Genomic DNA, 14,029 nt, shown 5'->3' with positions numbered 1-14,029 from the left:
CTTTAAAGTTTTATATGTATGCGTATACGTATATAAGTATGTATTTATATTATATATATTTTTTCTCCCCATACCCTCAGGTAGGACAGAAAAAAACAGTCATTTCCCATAGAAGAGAAATAGTATGCTTTCTGGATATGTGGAGGAGTTTTTTAAACCTTTTATTTTGAAATAATTAGAGGCTCACAAGGAATTGCAAAAAAAAAAAAAAAAAAAAAAAGTACAAAAAGGTCCCAGGTACCCTCCATCCAGCTTGCTCCAATGGTAACATTTATATAACTCTAGTACCATATCCCAACCAGGAAACTGACAATTGATACAATCTACAGACATTATTCAGATTTCATCAGTTTTTATATAAACTTGTGTACGTGTGTGGGCATGTATGGTTCTAAGCAATTTCATCACATGTATAGATTCATGTAACCACCATCAATATGTGGTATTTTTAAATGTTCACTTTCATGCAAATCAGCTTTTTATCAAATCAGTAACAGGCTTAAAAATCAAAGATGAGCATTTTTTTTGGTCTCACAAAATAGACCTTGGATGCATTAAACAACACAGAAATTGAGCAGGTATAATGAATTCAAAGTAGAATTGTATTTTGGTTTATAATAAACTAGAAAATACATTCAAGTCAAAACTTCTTCAAATTTTTAAGTTGTATGCTTGACACAAGTTCAACTACCAAAAAATACCAACATATTTGGGCTATACTGCCTAAACGGCACTATCTTTGCTACAGTACTCTGTATTATTTCTTAAATTCTGTTGAAGATTTGATACAAGAAATAATCATATGAAGAACACGTGGGCAATTTTTGTAGAACTATTATTGAAGACGCTGTCTCTAACGCCAGCCAATATCCTTTGCATATTTTTAGAGGAAGGTGTACAGAATCATCTAGGGAGCTAATGATATCCTGATGATAAATCTCTTCTAGCATTTGTCTCAATAGCTTTTTTTGATTGAAGAACTAGAATATCCCTCTTTAACATAAAATAAAAATTAGACAGCATATCAAGTGTTCTTTTCACCTAGGCTGCTAAGAAGCTCAAATTAGGGCCGGCCCCGTGGCTTAGCAGTTAAGTGCGCGTGTTGCGCTGCTGGCAGCCCGGGTTCGGATCCCGGGCGCGCACCGACGCGCCGTTTCCCTGGCCATGCTGAGGCCGCATCCCACATACAGCAACTAGAAGGATGTGCAACTATGATGTACAACTATCTACTAGGGCTTTGGGGGAAAAAAATAAATAAAATTAAAAGAAAAAAAAAAAAAAGAAGCTCAAATTAAATTAGTACTCATTATAGTAAGTATATTATCCCTGATTCTTACTAGATTTATCTTTGCCTCTCCTTACGTGGCTTCTCGCCTTTTTATCTTTATTTTCAATATCTTGTGTAAATTAGTGTAGGTATTAGATTATGTCACAGCACACTTTTTAGAAATAATAATGTTATGGACTGAATGTGTCCCCCAAAATTCATTTATTGATATTCTAAGTCCTGACGTGACGGTATTAGGAGGCAGTTAGGTCATCAAGGTAGAATGCTCGTGAATGGCATTAGTGCGTCTTTATAAGAAGAGGTACTAATCCTATTCTCTCTTCTTAGCTCTCTGCCATGTGAGGATACACGAGAAGAAGGATGTGGGCAAATCAGGGAGAGTGTCCTCACCAGATACTGAATCTACTGGCAGCTTGATCTGGGTTGGACTTCCCAGCCTCCAGAACCATGAGGAATAAATGTTGGTTGTTTAAGCCACCCATCTGTGGTATTTTGTTACAGTAGCCCAAGCTATGACAAATGATCATACATAAATGCTATGTATTTTCTTTGCCTAGCAGTTCAAAATTTATATTGTACGTCTATATATAAACCTTATTTAATCCACACAACAAGTCCACTTTATCAATGAGGAAACTAAAATTCAGGAAGATTAAATGACAACTTAGTAAATGGTAAAACTGGAAATCCTACCAGTCAATTTCCTGCAGGTAAGCAGGAAATCCTGCAATATTTCCTTCCAGGGGGCATACTAAAATTTCATTTATTTATAACTATATTAATTTTAAAATGAACTATATTTCTTTTATAAACAATGCACCGTTTGCTTAATTTCCAAAAAATGGCTCCAATTACTACTCCTGTCATCCATTTACTTTTATTCTGATCAAAAACCACATATTTAGTGTGTACTATGTAACTGTCCACAAGTTTATGTTCCTTTGTGCTTTTTATCTTCTCCACCTTATTAAAAGCTCTTTAATGGCATGAACCTTTTTCAGAACTTATGACAGTGTTACAAAACAGCATCTAATTACATATTTAGGACATCTTTACAATGGAGTATTTTCATGTGATAATAGCCATAATTTCTGTCTCTAAAAGGAGCAGTTGCATATAGTTGTTTATTCTTCTATACATGATGTACTTTGATAATAAACCCATTCACAAAATACAACAGATTAACTGATGAAAGTTGAAAAATCTTATTTCTACATTTATGGGCTGATTATTCTATTTTACTCTAAAACTGAATACTGAAAAAAAGTAGGGTAAATATATAGACCTGCAAAACCCTTTAATAACATAATTAATCAAATACTTAACCTAATTTATATCACTGAAATAAACCTTTACTTTAAATGCCAGACATAAATAGTTCCCTGTTGAATATAACTGCCGCAAATACACTTTGACTATTTAGGCAATTTCAAGGCATGTCTGTATTGTATTAATATATACTTATCTAACCAACTTACATTACAAAATACTACAGAATTATTGCTAATTATTTTCCAGCATTTGTAGTCAGAACAATAAATTCTTTCTTCACCCTTTACATAAAAATTACGTAGCATAGTTAGAATCACTAATATGCAAATAGGTCCATGCATGTATTTGGGCATTCTTTCCATTTACACTTGAAGTCAATGAAATAAACAATATTTATTTCACTTCATAAACACTGGCAAGCCTGATTACCATCTCATTTTGAATATTTTTTCATCAGTAAGCAAGAATCTAATTTTCTCTATATCATGTAAGATAGCACACCATATAAGCTTAAGTGTGCCTCTTTCCAATAACAGGAATAATTATATAATAACAAGCATTAATTTTATTTCTGTAAACATATTTGTTTACTTTTGATATATATTAATTCAAATTGTATATTATTCTTGCTCTGGTATACCAAAAGGCACAAATATTTAATTTTGTGTTATCATTGTCTTCTAGCCTCTACCAAATAACTTTTAACCAGTATATCCAGTATCAATTATTTCCTGACCTCAAGCAGTAACATCTGCAAACAGAGAAAACTCAGTCTCCAATCACCAATTTATCCCCATGAATTATAAACACAGGGGGTGGGAATTGAACACGAAGCTCTTCAATACTATAAGGCCATTTGAGTATATCAGCAATGTAAAATGTGCACAGCTATATAAACAAAACTAATCATTGAAAGAAGGGAATACCACCAAGATGGCCAGATAAGGAGGAAAAAAGAACTCATTTTTTTCCATATCATCTTTGAGAGGAATGTGTCATCAAAGAGGCCAAAGGTGTACATTTCTGAAATTTAATACTACATCTTTATTTAAAATCACATTCCCTAGCATAACCCATCACAGCCTTGCTGATTTCTTTCCAAATCAAAATACAATTTTTCTCTTTTCTTTGATCTAAAAGATGTCAAACTTCTCATAAAAAGAGTTATTTTGGCAAAGTTGAAGGGCAAAAGAGTTTTAAAACGTTGCCTATATCAGAAGTCTGTTTGGATACTTCAAAAGAGAAATCCATAACTAAAGTGCCCTGGAGGCTCTCTGGAAGAACAGAAAAAAGACCAGGCGTTTAAAATAAAAATGTTCCCACCCAGTGATTCTTTCATCTTCATATGCAAAGAGACTGGGATTCAAAAACTTCATCAGCAACAAAGCCCCACCTCATCCCATTTAACAGTTTTATCAGTCTGTTACCTGATGTTAGGATTACATAAGCGAGTTTCCTTCCATTAGGGAGAGTTCCTAAAATGGGAACTGTCAAAGCTGGTAAAAGTGAAATCTGACCCACTTTTTTCAAAGAGTTCCATGGATTTTATGGTGAGTCTAACTCTTTTTACAGTTGTAGCTCTCCTCCTTTCAACCAAACTATGTTAACTGAAATACGCTAGCAAATACTTTACTTTTTAATTGTCAAAATAAAAAAAAAAATCTACAAAATATACACACATTTCTTAAATTTTTATCTCTAATAGTGAATTTCTTATGGTACTTTCTGTATACATTGGCTTTACAATCTATTGTAAGCCTGGTATCACTCTACCCACACTAAAAAATTATTCATTTGGAGTACATTTATAAAATGTAACTAAACTGATAAGTCCAACAGTTAAGTTTGATAAAACACAAACGTGAATTTTACAATGTATTATTTGTGAGGCCAGCCTGGTGGTGTAGTGGTTAAGTTCACACGCTCCACTTTGGCAGCCTGGGGTTCATGTGTTTGGAGCCCGGGCACAGACCTACACACTGCTCATCGGCCCATGCTGTGGCAGCGTCCCACATATAAAATAGAGGAAGGCTGGTACAGATGTTAGCTCAGCGACAATCTTCCTCAAGCAAAAATAGGAGGATTGGCAACAGATGTTAGCTCAGGGCCAATCTTCCACACCAAAAAAAAAGTGTTACTTGTAAGAAAAAGATTTCTTGTATTTACAAGGCTGTCATGTATAGTTTTCTATTCTCCCTTTAAGAATGAAGCATGACATTCTTAAGAAGGTTAATTATTTAATTAAAATAGAAGCTATTCAATACTTTTTAAAAAGAGAAATCTGATTTCTGGGTTTTCTCCAACTCCCAATTGTCATAAAATATAATGAGAAATGCATTTCAAGTAAATTCACAAATCAACCACACAGCATCACATTTACAGACTTTTATATCATTCTTATAATTCAAATAAAGGTGCTGTACTATTCCTACAATTATTCTGGAGAAATCACCAAGGCATTCACAAAGATTTAATTTCAAATAAAAGGATAAGAAAGCATACAGTCTTATGGAAATCATATGCAAAGGAGAGTATGGTACAATGAACATATTTCATCACATGATTTACAGTAATAAACCACTTCTTATATTTATTCATTTTTAAGACTACTAACTTCATTTTCCTTAGACAAGGTTTAAAAGTATTAAAAATAGCCTATATTCACTATGCTTAATTTTCGACTCAACTATAATTTCCATTGAATGAAATGAGAATAAAGCAGTTATAAATATTTATAAATAAATGCAACAAAAAACTTAACTTCATAGCCTAAAGCATAGCCACAGAGTTAATACTGTATACCTCATAAGAACAGAGTAAAAGAATATGATAAACACTATAATAATGGACTTCAGTTTCATCAAAACGATAATCTTATTAAGTAGACATTTATTACCCTAACTTCAAGGTTCTTTAGAGTACACAGGAAATAAAATTACTCTGTGCCCATAAAAATCATAGCAGTATGAGACAATAGATCACTATGGGTGTTTCTTCCATTGTGCCAATATTAAGTAAAACTCCTGGACAAACGTACTCAAAATAGATAATATTTCCTATGTTCAAACAATGCATAATTCAAGAATAAGTAAACTGAACAAGGACAAAAGAATACTTTTGATAGCCTTAAATTCCAGTAATAAACACAGAAGGATAAGAATAAAAACAGTAATGATCAGTGCTCTCCAAATACATGCCATCAATCTTTGACTTTTACTCTGCAGAGGTCTTTTTAAAATATATTGTTAAAATTAATCAGACAAAATATACATTAAATGGTTCATTCTTGAAAGCTAACATTATAAGCTATGGTGTTTAATAAAAATCCTAAATATGAAAATGCAAAGTCAGAAACATAAAGCACTAGAATTTTGTAAATAAAGCTAATACCCTAGGATAAAACGAACTGGAATGAAGGAACAGATAGGTAAATTTATAAGCGGTACTGGGGAGTGGAAACTGTAAGTTAAAATTCATATTAAGACATTCATGTCCTCAGACATAATATATAATGTTCCAGAAAAAGTAAGAAAAGGAGAATAAATGAGGCTAGCCTTACTACTATTGCTACAGACAAGTTATAACTGAAAGCTGTAGCTTCAATCTTTTTTTCCACTTCTTTCTTTTATCATAAATGAATATGTTTATGACCGTTTTTTCTATCTGGCTTATATGCACAAATCACGTTCTGAGGCATCATCTGTTATAAAAGGGCTATGTCTTTAGTGTATAAACTCACTTGGGAAAATAAACTCTAAAAGTTATCCTAGTTATATAAATAGAACTAAATTCCTAGGAGATTTTAAAGGTAAATATTAAAATATGTGCTTTGGCTCAGAAAATTGAAGTCTAATGAAAACCAGGAAAAAGCCTAATTAAATTAAATGTACTCAAGATTTTGCTGTATTTTGTTTACATATATGTGGCAAGTAGATGTAGAAAATGTAAAATTTTTGTAAGACACCCATAGCCAAGTTCTTGCTTTCTCTTTGCCTAGTAGAAAAGTGTATTATTATAGAAAGTGGTGAGGATGACAACGACATTTTGACAAAGAGGAATGGAGTTAATGCAGATGCAGTAGGCCAATCTAGCTTTTGAGAAGATAATGGTTTTTATGAATGCTTGTATTGAATTGTAAGTAATTAAAAATGTATATGGACAGACTTAGGAACTTTAAAAAACTCTGTTCATATCTCATTCAGAGATAGTAATTGAATAAAATCTAATTGAAAAGACATATTTTTTTTCTAAAATTAAAAGCTCCAATTTCTCAGAAATTGACTTACTTTCCTCTGAAAATATCATTTGTGATAGGAGAGAAAAAGAATCTATTTCCTGTAACTTCTTAAGAATACTATGGCCCAAATTTCCATCGGTTCTGCTAAATAAGCAGAGCTAAGCCATACTGGCCCACGTTAGTGTCTTAGTCAGCCTAGCAAAGACAGTGCTAATACTAAAAGTGGAATTAGTCTGAAAATCATAATTCTTAAACAAAAGTTGATAAGTGTATCACTGATATGTCAACACTTACGGCTATCATAACATATGTTTCCTAGAGCCCTGCCCGTTTGAAGCAGCACTTCCTGGTCTTTGCTATTTAGCAGCTGCACCAGTGGTGAAATCAATCCAGCATCCACACATGGAATTCGCATAAATTCTGAAAATAAGAGACATATTTAATTAAAAATCTAAAGATTCACAATTACATAAATCACTTCCCTTAATAAAATAAATACCTACTATTAAAATGGTTAAGGTGGTTTACTATTTGAAGAGTACATTTCTGTTCAAAAGTACTATTTACAATCCTTCTAAATCCTTCATGAAATAAGTACACAAAAATGAGTGAGGTCATATTTTTCTTTGCTGATAGTTTCTGCCATAAAACAAAAGGATTTTTAATTAACTTTCATTATACCTAATTTATCACTATCTTCTTGTAATAACTGGCTGTGCTAGGAAAGCAACATGTGATGATGGAAACCCTGGCAATATTCTTTCCACGAGCCTGATAATTAAAGTACTACAGTTATAAACTAAGCCAACCAACTGCAGAATTTTTCACTATATGTTCTCCAAAAGCCAAAATATAAAATGTTTAAAAAGGTTGAAGTGAATTATTAAAAATAACAGGTTCTTTTCAATTGGAAGACCTAATGAAACTATTCCTTATCTTCATTTCTACTCTTCATTAAAATCCATTTTATGGATCACTCACAATTGCTGTTGTACCCATGCATTCATAGGTGTAAAACACCAAATGTTAAGCTTTCTTATATTTCAAAGTCATTTTTTCCCCTAGCTTTATATAGTATGCCATTCTCAATTTATTGATTCCCAATGATACCATCACAGTCATGATTAGATAAACTTTTTTACAGTGTCTCATGAGAAACTACTACAAAATTTAAGGATAATGAAGATACCTAATTGACGAAAGTTGTCCAATAATCAATATTAGAATCATCATTTTGGACATCATGACTTGCTGTAAGGATGTTCTGGTCAATAAAGTCAGTCAACAAAGATCTAATTCCTCAACCTATAACCTATCCTACTAAAAAATCACTATCTTTTCACTCTCACTTTCAAGAGGGTCCACTCCTTAGTTTGTTCCACAAGTACCCTCATAAGCAGTTCTCCCTCTTTCCCTGCATTTTCAAATTCTTAGAGCACATCATATAGGGCTGTTATGTGAGCTGTTACCTCTGAAACAACTTCTTTTCTCCCTAACATAGCTATTAAGTCACAAAGGTATTCCTCTACCTAAATAAAGGATTGCATTCCTATATCTCTTACTTACTTACCACTATATTATTGAAAACCCTCTATAATTTAAACTTTCAAAATTAAGAGTACTTCCTACTTCTAAAGCTAACCTTTAAGTTTATCATTAACGTTCTTTTTTTTAACACAGTAGTATGAGGTATCCCATCACCTATTAGAAAAACAAATTATGCTACATGCTTCCATGAATTCAATGACCACCTACAGGAGATGACATATCAATCTACTTGTCTACCTCTTAAATTAACGGTTACTTTAGAATCTTTATAGATTTCAAATCTTAAATTAACATGTCACCAACTCAAATTAATCAAATTAAAGATAGATATTCACTACGCTTTACATCTCTCCCTATGCTTAGTTTCCAACAGTGGGATCATTTTAATGACTACTAAAATAAGAAATTTAGGAATGGTCTGATTTGCACTGATTTCATAAATGCAACTTGTTTTATTTTATTGTTTATTTTATTGTTGCTATTCTTCAGACAATGATGACATTGATGAATTACTATTTTTCTTTCCTTTTATGTTCTAATTGTCTATATGATACCAACCTATCTTTCAAAATTTAGATGCTACATCAATAGCTTCAGGTATTCTTGAAATGATAAAGGGTAAATACTTATAGAAAAATTGTGGAATCGAATAAAACTGTTCTGAACTGTTTTTTATTCAAAAGCACACCGAAGAACACCTTAAACATACATAATGTATATGTCAATTATATCTCAGTTTTTTTTTAAAAAAGCCTATAAAGATAAAACAAAACTAGTATATTCCTCAGCTTTCCATCAATATAAAGGCAACAATGCCAGTTCCTGGAGAAAGTAAATACCTTCTAAACCTTTGCTTTTCAGTCAATTTGCTTTTTAACTGAGGAGTGGAGCTCTCCTTAGGTAGTTTTAAAGACATGAAGTTACACGCCTGAGATGAATATATGTAAAAATATACCAGGAATTTATCAGGAATATGTTTAAAATATTATATATGTATATTATATTGGAGAGGCTATAGAATGGCTGAGATGGTCATCCTTCTTCAAAGGGGTTCCCACTACATACATCCCTGGTTCACAGCACATGAGCCTGTTACCTGATCACAGCTGGCTGGACTCTGACTCAAGTCCAGCCTATATGCAATCTGACCAACAGCCTATTAGATGGTCTAGTTTGAAAGATCTGCTAAACAGGGCAATAGCGATGAACTAAAAAAAAATCAGATCCTGTCTCTTGGCAATTTGAACTCCAAACAGAGAATGAAAAGTTCTTGGGGAGGTGAAGGGAAGGACTGTCAGGGGAAGCTGACTCAAAGATACATATGGAATGACAGTGAGCAGAAATCAAAGTTAGTGGAAGCCACTAGGCAATAGAAGGCAGAAACCACTAAGTACTTGTATGATTTGTATGTGTATATGCATGTCTATACAAGATAGAATTCATTTTGTTTTTTGCATAATATGTGGACTTCAATGTAGAAATTCAATACAGAGGCTTAAGGAAGCCTCTGTCTTCTATCTTATATGCTCTATCTCAATATCAACCCAAATTTAGTAACATAAAGTTGATTTCTATCTAAAAGTAATATTTTTTTCCTTTGATTGTAGCAAAACATTTAATAAGTGCTTGTTGATTGATTGAACATTTCTATTTCTTTCTAAATCCTTATTTCTAAATCCAGTGTTAACTTTCTTTTTACTTTTACTTTCCCAAATCTACTTGAATTAAATATTTATTCAGCAGCATCATAAAGTACAAGCTGTGATGAAAACCACAAAATAAAATTATTTTCTTTTACGGAGATTCATAAAATCCATTTTTTACATATCTATGTATCAAATATTAAAAAGCTGATTCACATGTACTTTTCTCATTTTCAACTACCTGAAGGAACTAAATCTATTTCACTAAAACTCTTTTTTAACTCTATAAGCCAAATAAAAACAGTGAGTGCTAGAGTCTACCTTAAAGTTTGTTAAACTAAATAGTAAGGCATATTCAGAGTTTTGAATTTCTCTAATACCTCTTTATAATTAACTCTTGACTTTTTATATTTTTCTTCGGAAGAACAAGGAAAACTATGAAGATGAATATAAAAGAATGAGTGACTTTTATATGTGAGTTGTTGAACTGACATTTTTCATTCATACTCTTTTTTTTGTTTTGTTTTGCTTTAATGGGTTACTTTCTAATCACAATGGAGAAACAGACCTGGGGAAACAGGAAAATGGAACAAATGCAGAAAAATTATACTAATCTTAATGTAGTCCCTCATCTATGCATATTAGGTGAACTATATGAAATTGCCAATATTCAATTGTTTTTGGCCTACAAAAGCACTTTCATGTGAAATTGTTTCTGAATCCTTTCCGAAAGGGTAACAGGAAACCCCTCTGCTTTTGTATGTATTGCCTTTTTTTAAAAAAAAAAAACTGTAACTGATTCTTACAAAATGACTGAGGGTAAGCTTCCAACACTGAATGTTAAGGCATACTTGAAGCTACTTGACAACATGGTGCTTTTTTCTTTTTTTTTTGTGAGGAAGATCAGCCCTGAGCTAACATCTGCCAATCCTCCTCTTTTTGCTGAGGAAGACTGGCCCTGGGCTAACATCCGTGCCCGTCTTCCTCCACTTTATATGGGATGCCGCCACAGCATGGCTTGACAAGCAGTGCATCAGTGCATGCCCGGGATCCGAACCGGCGAACCCCAGGCCACCGCAGCAGAGCGCACACACTTAACCGCTTGCGCCACTGGGCCGGCCCCTCCACATGGTGCATTTTTTGAATACCAATTTTATTCAATGATTCTTCTAGGCACACATACATTTTATACTAAAATAAACATACACTTGTTATGGAGTAGAGGGCAAAATTAAAATAAATAAATTTATAAGACAAAACAGGAGACTTCCATGTTTCTGGTGATACCCTCCCCAGTTCATCCCGGGTGTACACTTTCACTCTTGTTAAGAGCAATCAAGTGGCAAAGTTTGATAAACACTTTAGCAACCTGATAAAGTATAGATGGGGGAAAAAAAGCGCATAATGTTGATCCAAACTACTGATTCCATCTTACTTTAGACTGAGATTTGGTTCTCAAGCTTTACAGGCATCAGAATCACCTGGAGGACTTAAAACAGATGGCTGGGCCCCACTCCAGAGTCCCTGACACAGTAGGTGTATGAGAGGGTCCATGAATTTGCATCTAACCAGTTCCCAGTGATTCTGATGCTGCTGGTCCAAGGCAGGAAACCACTGTTTTGGAGGAACAGAGGAACAGATGTAAAGTGGCTCAACTTTTGTTTGCCTTTACACATTTTTAGCTTCAGTCACCAGCCTAACCTCTCAGGTCATATGCTGCTATCCCTGCACTCAGACCACTATCATAAAATCTCAGCTACTGAAGAAAAGTGAAACAAGAGGAAACAAGGTGAAACATAAATCCCCAGCTTTACCACCAATTACCTGTGTGAAGACAGGCAAGATATTTAACCTCTCTGTTTTCTCACGTGCATAAAACAACCCATCTCCTATGGGGTTGTTATGAGAATTTGAAATAATGTACCTAACACCTGGCAAAATGTACACACATACCACCACCTAGTTTTAGAAATTTATTATTAATATTAGATACCTTGAGAGTACAATTCTGTAAAGGAGGAAATATTCATAGATACTTTCCGTCTTGCTTATTTTGCCTCAAATCAGTCTTAAATCTATTACATAGAGGAATACTTTCTTTAAAAGGTATCAAAATCTTTTACTATAATTTATGGTCATAGCTATGCTCCTACCTTAAACTCGTCCATGGAACTTCTTAATAATCCTCTGGATTTTGAACATCAGCACATAGTCAGGTTTGTTAATTTTTAGATTTTTTTTTCTATGTGCAAATTTAAACATAATTATATTTTATGATTAATCTGAATCTAAGAAGTATATGGTAATATTTTTTTCCTCTATAGTTATAAAAAGGTGCACAGCAGAGTGAAGACGAACAAATCAAATACCGATATCTTTTTTTCTCTGGTTCATACAATCTTCTTCATTGTCAAGTTTCTAACAAGAAGAAATATAAGCCCAATTAATATACTCTGTTGGATCATGTTGCATTTCTGAAGATAGGTATTTGTTTTAAAAAGAAGACTTTAACCCACTTTCTCAGCCAGTCACTTAAAAAAACAATGTGGTGATTAAGTAATAAACAACCATGTAAATTATCCCATTTTAAACAGTAGAGGTTAGTGATATGCCCTTAACAAGCCTCTGATTAGAAGTATAAATGCTAAAAATTCTATTGTGTCTTTAGAACATAGCTGTCATCTACTAGAGTATTACTAGCAGCAGAGGTCTCAGGAAACTGTGACAAGTATTATGAAGACTGGTATTATTAAGTAAGATCATACAGGAATGGCAATCCATTTCACAAAAATCTATCCAAAATTTCTATCTGCTACAGTGTGTGTGCTAATTCTTAAGAAAAAAGGGTTAAAGATAAAAAACTGATTTCTGGAAATCTATACAGTGATTCTAATGAGGTCAAAAACAAACTACTTGATCTTAAAAATCAAGCTGCTTTGCATCTAAGATGATCCAGATAGTGGTTGGTCTAGGTTAACAAACAATGTCTGGAGGGGTTCCATTTTCAAACTAGATCTGCTTCAGGAGTTCTCCGTTGTTCCAACGTAACCACTATCTATTCAGAACAGTTCGAATCTGCTTGAAGAACGCTAAATACTCCCAGACCACCAGAGAACCTTTGAACATTTATGATTAGCTCGAATCCAAAGCACAGCAGAGAGATTATATAATTACACCAGCTCAGACGTGACATACAGATAAGAGGTGGCCAGTTTCCAGTTAACAACCAGAAAATGATTTACCAGTATAGAACTTCATTGGAACTTGAAAGACATTTGAGAACCTCTAAATAAAATGAAAAAATTTCATGGCAATTTTCTTTTGTAACACACATATGAACAAGTTACTTTACTGGGCCAAAAACAAATACTGGTACTTTACAATGCCACCTGCCATAGGGATTATACAACGTATAAAATTACTTGTCTAAGATTGAAGCCAAAATTTTTAAGTTTCCTCTATTTAAAGTATAATATATGCAACTTACTAAAATAAAAGGCCCAAAAATAATATCAAACTTGGACAAACTGAGGCACACTAAAGGTATTACATTTAGTATGGCCTTCCCTTATGCTTAAAACTTGCCTTGAGAGGTCAGTGTTTTTCTCAAACTGACTGAATTAAAATCATGTGCAAACATTCCTGCTACAATAAAATTCTTCCAAAGAATCTCTCACTGGATATAAACCATAAATAATGGGATGGATTAGCCATTATATAATCTCAGCTTTACTGGCTGAGATTCTTAGACGGAAACTTAAGAAATAAACGTTTTCCACAAAGGTGAATTCAGAAAACAGAACATATATTCCAACTGCACTGCTGCAGTCAAGTGTCAATACCAGCAGGATAGGCCAGACTGAAAAAAAATAGTGACTTGATCCAGGTATAACAGAAATAAACATATACATTGAAAAAGGTGAGCTCCCCTGTGACAACGAAGATGAATGACTCAGTGGAAAGCTCAAGAATTCTATAACCAAAGTAATAAATGAGACAGGTGCAGTTGGGACTAACAGTGCTTTCCTTTAATTCTGCTCT

At 33.4% G+C, this 14,029-nt stretch overlaps 1 protein-coding gene across 6 annotated transcripts in view; it reads right to left on the bottom strand.

Moving 5' to 3' along the window:
* RAP1GDS1 (Rap1 GTPase-GDP dissociation stimulator 1) overlaps nt 1-14,029 on the bottom strand; it is a 163,478-nt gene that overhangs the window by 86,043 nt on the left and 63,406 nt on the right. For 5 of the 6 annotated variants that reach the window (XM_058547544.1, XM_058547542.1, XM_058547543.1 and 2 more), the window contains one exon: nt 7,092-7,217. The exons of the other annotated variant lie outside the window; for it this stretch is intronic. In XM_058547544.1, the coding sequence (XP_058403527.1) occupies nt 7,092-7,217 (126 nt within the window). The remainder of the gene's footprint in view (nt 1-7,091; nt 7,218-14,029) is intronic. 6 annotated transcript variants of the gene reach the window in all.

Source organism: Diceros bicornis, chromosome 8 (genome assembly GCF_020826845.1).
Source record: "Diceros bicornis minor isolate mBicDic1 chromosome 8, mDicBic1.mat.cur, whole genome shotgun sequence".
NCBI classification, from domain to species: Eukaryota; Metazoa; Chordata; class Mammalia; order Perissodactyla; family Rhinocerotidae; genus Diceros; species Diceros bicornis.
Note: the sequence above shows the minus strand (reverse complement) of the source record. Positions and strands in the feature narration are given on the sequence as shown.